Source organism: Benincasa hispida, chromosome 10 (genome assembly GCF_027475165.1).
Source record: "Benincasa hispida cultivar pf3 chromosome 10, pf3_genome.v1.1, whole genome shotgun sequence".
Lineage (NCBI taxonomy): Eukaryota > Viridiplantae > Streptophyta > Magnoliopsida > Cucurbitales > Cucurbitaceae > Benincasa > Benincasa hispida.
This window is the reverse complement of record NC_143487.1, coordinates 15,089,770-15,098,975: the sequence shown is the minus strand read 5'-3', so window position 1 is coordinate 15,098,975 and position 9,206 is coordinate 15,089,770. Positions and strand designations below refer to the sequence as shown.

The following is a 9,206-nucleotide window of genomic DNA, read 5'->3' as shown; positions in this document are numbered from 1 at the left end:
TTTGTAAATATAGGACCAGTCAACTTTTGAATGTTTTCTAATATTCAATTTTGCCTCACTTGTCTTGTTAAAAAATAATTACGATGAAAGCGTCTAACTCATAAGTGACTTAACACCAACAAGGCAATCATCAAGTTTTATTATTATAACGAAATGTTAAATATAAATAGTAAATGAAAATGAACTTGAAAGAAAAATCCTTGAGTTTGCACCATTTTTAGAAACATTTATTAAAAATTTGAAATAAGAAATGATAATAGTTACTAAACAAGTTTATTTCTCAAAAAATGATAAATGAGAATGTTATCAAACAGGCCACAGGCTAATAGGTTTTTTTTATTTTTATTTTTATAAAACTTTAATAGTATGAAGTCTACCAGTAGTATCACTAATAACATATTATCATGAATAGCATGTTATTAGTGATACTATGATATCATGCTATCAATGAAAACTTTTATGCACAATCAAACAATCTCGAGGAGTCATTTCATCTCAAATACTACATTACATAATACATAAATACTATCAGTGATATCCTTTTATTGATAGCAATAGAAATATATCACTGACAGTAGCTATCAATGATATCCGTTATGACTATCAATGTAGAAGGATATCATTCTATACCTATATGCATTAATAACGACATACAAACACACTACATGTATGAACAAATTAATCAAAAGACCTCGATTATTTACAAAAAGTATAACATGATATCAAATTCAAACAACAAAAAGCATTAAAACATTACTACTGATAGAAACATATCAACAATAGCCATTATTTGGCTATCATTGATAATAATATATCAGTGATAGCAACTGATAGCCCATTTCTCAAATTAAAAGTTATAACTAAAAGTAGCATCACTAATAAGAGCTACCAATGATAGCAACTGATAGCACATTTCTCGAATTGAAAGCTGTCACTGATAGCAATGTCACTGGTTGCAACTACCAACGATAGCAACTAATAACACACTTCTCAAATTGAAAGCTATCACTGATAGTAGCTGTCGGTGATATTCACTGATAGCAGTTATCAGTGATAGCAATTTATAGCACATTTTTCAAATTGAAAAGTTATCACTGATAGCAACTATTGGTAATAGTCACTGATAGCACAATTCTCAAATTGAAAGGTATCAACTATCAGTGATAGCTTTCAATTTGAGAAAAACTGAGAAGCAATGTGCAAAATGGTGGCTGGACGTAGATTGTTCTGGCCTTTTATCATTTTTTGTTCTATATATGCAATTATATTATTCTTGAACTACATATTTTATTATTTAGGGCTTGAATTCCATTTATGCAATTAGCACTTTTACTAATGGTATAAACCTATATTATGTAAAAATAAATTGAGACCATAAATCTATTGTATACTAAAATTTAAGAAATATAAGCTTACAAATAAGATACAAGTTGCCAACTTAACATTCTTCATAAATCCATGTTGTATAAAATATCCATTTTTAGACTTTACATTATGGTGCATTCTAAGATATACATATCTTTTTGCATCCCATTCTAATTAATAATCACACACATAAAATCAAAAATGAAAAAAAAAAAAAATACTTGGATACATCTTATACTACACTCATATTTGTGCATTCTATCTTTGTGTCCAATCACAAATTGTCATATGGTAAATTTTTTTAAAAATATATATATAATAAGAAATCAGATCATAAACCAAGGCATGACAATCTGAACATGGGGTTTTTTCTACTCTTAAGCTAGAAAACGAACTAGCAATCTGCCAGAACCATGTTGCCAAAATTCATCACTTTTTTGCTTGATTGCATAAGGAAGAACAAAGAAAAGCTAAAATCTAATACTATAAATGGATAGAGGTTAGAAGAAGAAGAGAACGAGAGGTCATTCGTCTAAAATGGCCAACTGAATCAAAATTTCGTGATGCTACTTTGTGATGGGTGATGTATGAATATTGACGTAACCTAAGTTACAACTAAGTAATACTCTTGAAATGTATTTTAAAATATAAACAAGAAGAATTTGTTACGTGATAAATTATGATTGGACAATTGGATGAGATACACAAAAATAAATGTAGCTTAGGATGCACCCCAATATAGACTATGCATCCTCATAACTAGTATTTTATAAATTAAATATATTTATTAAAGAACTTATATATTAAGCAGTTAGAGTGAGGATATTAAATTAGTTAATTTCTATATTAATTCAACGTTTAAATGTTAGCAAATTTGTTTAGTACTACAAGTTATTTATTGCTTAATGAGATTTAATAACTTAGGTAATTGATATATATATTAATTATCAAATCACAGATATCAATAGAAATAAATAAAATAATTGGCACAAAAGTACCAAGTTGAATACGAATGAGATGCTCTTCCAGAACTATCATCTTTATTTTAATTTTTAATAACAATAAAGACGACATTGAGGGGAAAAGATTATATTAATTTTGCTAACGTTGGAAAATAAAAGTAAAGTAAATGGATCATTCACATACTTTTCATAGGATTCCTCAAATATTTTTGCATACCACGTCCAGACAATAAATTGCCCATCTCATTGCCAAAGCCGATTTAAATGATCATTAACATGTACGGATACCACGTCATTTTTTTCTTTTAAATTTTTGACACGTCCATAAGAATACATTTCTAAAAATATGTATCATATACAATAAAAAAATTGATATGTGACCATTTTAAAATTTTTTTATTTTTTTTTTATAAAAAAATAGAATATAAGATTACATGCTTCCTATATTGCTTTTAATCATTACTCGTAAAATTATTATAATTATTTAACTAAAAATTATCTTTGATGGACTAAACTTTGTGATTTAGATTTCAAAATGTTACACATAAAGTCTTAAATTTTGACTCTGGTTTCAAAATGTTGCAATTTTACCATTGAGATTTGATTTTTAGTTTAATTTGATTATAAGTTTCAAGATTTAAATGGTTAACATCAATTTTTCATTTGATACTTAGGGGCATATCTATGAAGGGATAGGGGTACATGTCTCCCACACCGTGTGGTTAAATATATATATTGATTTTTATTAAATATAAAAATATGTATTTATACTTTGAATGTATATTAAACATATGTATTTTTTTTATATTAACCAATAAATAAATAAATGTAATTATATATGTAATTATTTAGTATTAGAATAACTTAATTCCATATATTTTTTTTTGATATATGAGTATATATTACATACAAATAGTTTTGAAATTTTAAGCTGATTTGATAATTATTTGGTTATTAATTTTTAGTTTTTTAAAATTAAAATATATAAATATCATTTTCACATATAATTTTCTTGCTTTGCTATTTACTTTACCATTATTTTAAAATTACATTCAAGTTAGTAAAATTTAATTATTAGCTTTTAAAATTATGACTAATAAATATCTAAACTTTTAATTTTAACTATAATAAGTCCCTTAAAAATTTTAGAAAATATATAAACTTTCAATTTAGTATCTAAAAATCTCATAAAATATTTTAAATGTTTAAAGAATTAACCGTTGTATTAGACAAAATTATTTTGGTTTCTAATTGAACCTCGAGTTTTTAATTTTGTGGCCAATAGAAATATCATTCTTAAAAAAAGTATGGTGTTACGTATTACACTCACAAATCGAGATGTCAATGATCTAGTGCATACTTTTAAAGTTTGAGAACTATATATAATATAAATTTAGAAGTTAATTGACTAAAATTTTAACCTCATATAAAGTTGTGTCCGCATAACATGAAATTCTGGATATGTCATTGTTCGTATGTTAGTTAGTGCTACGATGATATCATATGATTTAAATATTATATCGATGCATCTAAAATTATATTTTACCCCCTTATATAAAATCCTGGATCTATCACCGTTGATACTCACTTTCTATCTTTAGTGTTAATCTATATAAATTGATTTAAAATAATTACAATCAATTAAGTTTCACTATATTTCATCAGTATTAAAATTAAATTAAAAATATTCATTTCCTTATTATTTTAACTAATTAATAGAAAATAGTGTGGATGATTGAAAGTGAATATTTAATAATAATAATAAAAAAAATTAAAAGTGTAAAACCTGAAACATAAATGACGAAATTGAAACAAAACTTAAATCTCAAATTTAAAATTGTAACATTTTGAAACTCAAGTACAAGATGAAAACTATACTATAAACCTAAAGACAGAAGAATGTAATTTCCCCTTAAGATTTAATAAAAGTTACGAGACTAAAATTATATATTTAAAAGTATATAGACTAAAATTGAACAAACCTCATAATCATCAACTAAAATGATATTTTAACACATTTATGTCTTTATATCTAAGGGTGTAGTTGGGACAAGGACTATCTCAAGACTATAATAACATTTATAGTAAATATACTATTTTGTATTTTCCAACAACCTACAGTCATCACTATTCCAAAACCCATATTTTATAAAATATTTACTGTTTGCTATAATTTTTACTATTTTACATTTATAATTTTTTTTTTATTTTTTTACTATAACGTTTACTATTTATTTCTCAAACTAAAATAGTTTACACCTCAAACACATATTACTATAATCTAAACTAAAATAATCTATATCTCAAATACAAACTATTATTATTCAACTATAATAATATAAGATTATAAATATCAACTTTTTGTCTGAGAGGACTCCTAAAATGTTTGTACAAAATCTTTTTTTTTTTTTTTTTAAAAAATAGACATCTCTATTTATACTTGTTCCACGAGTGTTGGAATCAATTGATGGTATAAACAAACTAAAGTGGGTGTACTTTTTTTTAGATCCACCGTCCATCTGGAGGTGCGTGGGATACCAATCAATTTGATTGGTGGAGCACCGAACTTTCATGGACCTGCACCGCACCAGATCATTCAATCAAAATCCGAGCAAGATAACCAAGATAGAGCGATTGAGAGAGCAGAAGAAGAGAGAGTGAAATCGAACACATGGAGAAGGCGAAGCAGCTTCTGGAATTGACTCGGAAGGAATCGGACGCCGTCGAGAAACTCTCCGTCCGGCCAAAGAAAGCCGGAGAGTTATGCTTCTATACCTTCTTCGCTCTCAGAGGGATCCGAGTCGACCGTGTCGAACCAGGACTCGTCGTTTGTACGCTCAAGGTCCCCCCGCGCCTCACTGTACGATTCTGAAACTCTCTTTTACATCCTTCGCCGTCTTTTTGCCCTAATTTTGGACATAATTCTGATGAAGACGTTCCGATAATCAATTCACGATCTGTTCTTCTGCGAACAAATCACTCGATGAAGAAAGAGGAAGAGGCTTATTTTTCAAAATTAATTACTCGTTTTCGATTTGTCCGTTTCAGGATCGATCGGGGAAACTGGCTTCGGGAGCCATCGCAAACCTGGTGGATGAAATCGGTTGTTCCGTAATCTACGATGAAGCCCTACCGGAGCCGGTTTCCGTCGACATGTCGATCTCGTATATGTCGACTGCAGACGTCGATGTACGTATAATACTATCTTTTACCTTTCAGATTCACTTCAGAAGCCCTAAGACAAGCAAATAAACAAAGAAGAAGAATGAAATTGAAACTGTTTTATGCGAAATTGAAAATGTGCAGGATGAAGTGGAAATTGTATCAAAGCTTTTAGGTCAAAAAGGGCGTTACTCTGGAACCAGTGTGATTATTAAGAACAAAAGGAATGGAGAAATTGTCGCTGAAGGAAGGCACTCGTTGTTCAGCATACGGCCGAGTATTGTAAACTCTAAACTGTGAGTGAAGCTGGAGAAGTTAATTTGATATTATGGCCGTGAAAAATGTGGGTGCTGCCATTTTAATTTTAGATCAAACAAATATTTTCTGATTCTGTATCTTCCCAGCCTATGATTATTTTGAATATTTGTATGGAGATTTTTTAATTTTACGGTCAAAATGTCGTTCGATCCAACTTCTGAAAATAAGAATGTATAACTTTTGTTTGTTATTTTTCATTGCTTTTCAAAATGTATGTCAAACGATATTTTGGGTGTGAAATTTGGATCATCTATCCAAGAAATTCATTCGTACTTGAAGATGCCAGTGATAATGAAAATGTGTATAAAGATCCGAACTCCATACACGAAGAAATGAATATATGTCCATTACTATTGAGTGGTTCTACGATTTTGATTGAGATTTTTTCTTTAGGGAAAAAGATTGAGATTAGCTCCATTTTAATTTTGTAGAATACATATTGAGATTTTTTCTTTAGGGAAAAAGATTGAGATTAGCTCCATTTTAATTTTGTAGTTACAAATGTATTCTGAATAAATCTTGAAATATATTTAAAATTAGTACGTGATTTAGTTTGGACCTTTTATTTTAATATTATAGTTTAACAAAATAATTAGAAAAATTTAATGGCTTTGATAATATTTAGTGGTAGTATAGTAGGCGTTTCAGATGGTCGAGTCTTTGACTATCGATTAATTAATTGAAAAAATAAATAAATCAATTAAATTAGATCAAGAGTTGAAAATTCAACCAAGCTAGGTCAAGACTTCGACCTTCAACCATCTGCACCATCCATTGTGTTGACTATACCCTACCCGAAACATGCATGCTGACACGACGTTCGTCTTATCACATCGACGTCTCGTCTCGTTTAGTAGGTCGAGTTTTTAACACTCGACCTTCCTCTTTTTAACTTTCCTACTCTATTTTAAATCCCACCGATTACTCTCTTCTCTTCCCCACAAATCTTCTCTCCTCTTCCACACATATTAACCAATTTCTTCTCAAAATTATTACTACTTTTCTCTTATTCGCGACGTTCATTCATAAACTGTGGTCATTCAAGTTGCGAGGTTTGTGTTACTCTACTAAATTCATATTGCCCCTATTCTCATACTATTCCATTTCTTTTAATAGTTTTTATTGTTGTTTGGGAAACAAAGAACTAAAAAAAGAGGCACACTTTCACCCAACTAAGTTCTATACGTTTTTTTTTTTTAAAGAAAAATAAGTTATAGATCCATATTTTCATATTATTCCATTTGTTCATAGTTTTTATTATTGTTTGGATAACACATAACAAAAAAGGGGGGGGGGGGAGGGTGAACTTTGGGGAAAAAAAGTAGGATTATTGTTGAGTTTGTGAGTTTCCTTTTCATTTACTACTAGTTTTTTTTTAATATTTTCTAATATTTATATTATGCTAGATCTAATATGTTAATGTTTTTATTTATTTATTTTAATGGTAGTTGAATTCAATAATATTATATTGATTTTAGAAGTTTTTTTCTTCTATAATTTAATGTTCTTATTTATATTATGTTAGATCTACTATGTTAATGTTTTCTTTTACATTTTAAATAATATTAGATTTTGTTAGTATTAGAGTTTTTAGCATTTAGGCTTTTCTTTTAAAAAATAATAGTATTAGAGTTATTTTTTTAGTAGAGTATTAGTTATTTGAGTGATTCTTCTATTTGTATTTTAGATAATATTAGATTTGGTGAGTATTAGAGTTTTTAGGGTTTAGGGTTTAGAGTTCTTTTTTAAAAAAGTTTAGTATTTGAGTTTGTTTTTTTAGTACAATATATTTGTATTATAGTTTGTTTTTTTTACAATATATTTGTAATTTGAGTTTTCTTTGTATTTTATGTTTATAGTTTTTTAATACAAAAAGTTTAGTGTTTTTGTTTTTTTCATACAAAATTACTAATTTGAGTTATTTTTTTATATTAAGTATAATCTTCGATTTTTTAGTATTAGTTTTTTTTTTAAAAAAAAAAATTTAAAAAGTTTAGTATTTTTTGTTTATTTTTTTAATAAAATTACTAATTTCAGTGAATTTTTTATACCTTTTATAATATTCGATTTTTTTAGTATTTAAGTTTGATGTTTATAGTTTTTTAATACAAAACGTTTAGTATTTTTGTTTATTTTTAAATACAAAATTAGTAATTTAAGTGGTCTTTTTTTTTAAATATATATTTTTTATAATATTCAATTTTTTAGTATTAATTTTTTAATTTAAAAAATTTAGTATTTTTGTTTGTTTCTAATACGAAGTTACTAATCTGAGTGTTTTTTTTGTTTTGAAAAGTTAGATATATATTGTAATTTTTCAAATTAATTAGGAAAATATTGTAGTTTTGTAAATAATCAGAAAAATATTATAGTTTTGGTGATTTGACGTGGAGGGAGTATGATAATATAATGGACCGAGTGTTGAACACATGACCTCTTTGTTTTGTTTTGTTTTTTTTTTCTTTTCAAATGGTCAAGTGTTACATTCGACCTCCTTTTTCTTTTTTAATTTTATACTCTTCGTTTACCTTTTATAATTGAAAAAAGCATTTTTTATTTGGTTCAAATACTATTTTGGTACTTGTACTTTTCAGTTTTTGTTCATTTTGGTCTCTCTATTTTCAAAATGTTTATTTTGGTCCCTATACTTTCAAGTTTGGTTCATTTTGGTCTCATACTTTAAAAATGTTTAGTTTAGTCATTGTACTTTCAACTTTGGTTCATTTTAAGTTTGGTTCATTTTGGTCCCCATACTTTAAAAATGTTTAGTTTAGTCATTGTACTTTCAACTTTGGTTCATTTTGGTCATTGAACTTTAAAAAAAGCGATCATTTTATCATTTAAAAGTGAAGATGAAAGGACCAAAATGACAAAAAATGAAACAAAATTAAAAGTACAAGGACTAAAATGAATATTTTTAAAGTATGGAGACCAAAATGAATGATTTGAAAGTATAAGGACCAAAATGTACCAAAACCAAAAGCATATGGACTAAAGTAGTATTTAAATTTTTTTTTATTTTATACTCTTCATTTTCTTTTATTTTTTTAATAGAAAATTTTACTCTATAAAAATGTATCGTTCTATTTCTTAATAGTAATAAAAAAAAGTACCTTTGTATTTCTTAATAATAAAAAGAAATTACTGTGGTTCATAATTAGAAAATAATAAAATATAAATTAAACTGTCCATATCAATACAACAATTTAATATTTCTTATTCATTAAAAAATAATAATAAAAAAATCAATGTGTCTCACAAGGGGGACGTCGTCGATTTCAAGCTGGATGTTGTTGTCGACTTTGAACCCTAGGTTGTTCGGATTCCTCTTGGTCTTCTGGTGGCGCTGGTACCTCTACAAACGCTTCATAATATAAATATTTGTTATGCTCTCCACGA

The 9,206-nt window shown here is 27.1% G+C and overlaps 1 protein-coding gene across 1 annotated transcript; it reads left to right on the top strand.

Annotated features, from left to right (window-relative positions):
* Positions 1–4,789: 4,789 nt before the first annotated feature.
* On the top strand, positions 4,790–5,997 carry LOC120088569 (Thioesterase superfamily protein). The gene is made up of 3 exons (XM_039045962.2): positions 4,790–5,187; positions 5,376–5,516; positions 5,634–5,997. The coding sequence occupies exons 1-3, from the start codon at positions 4,999–5,001 to the stop codon at positions 5,787–5,789; spliced, it is 486 nt and encodes a 161-aa protein (XP_038901890.1). The 5' UTR covers positions 4,790–4,998; the 3' UTR covers positions 5,790–5,997.
* Positions 5,998–9,206: the final 3,209 nt, after the last annotated feature.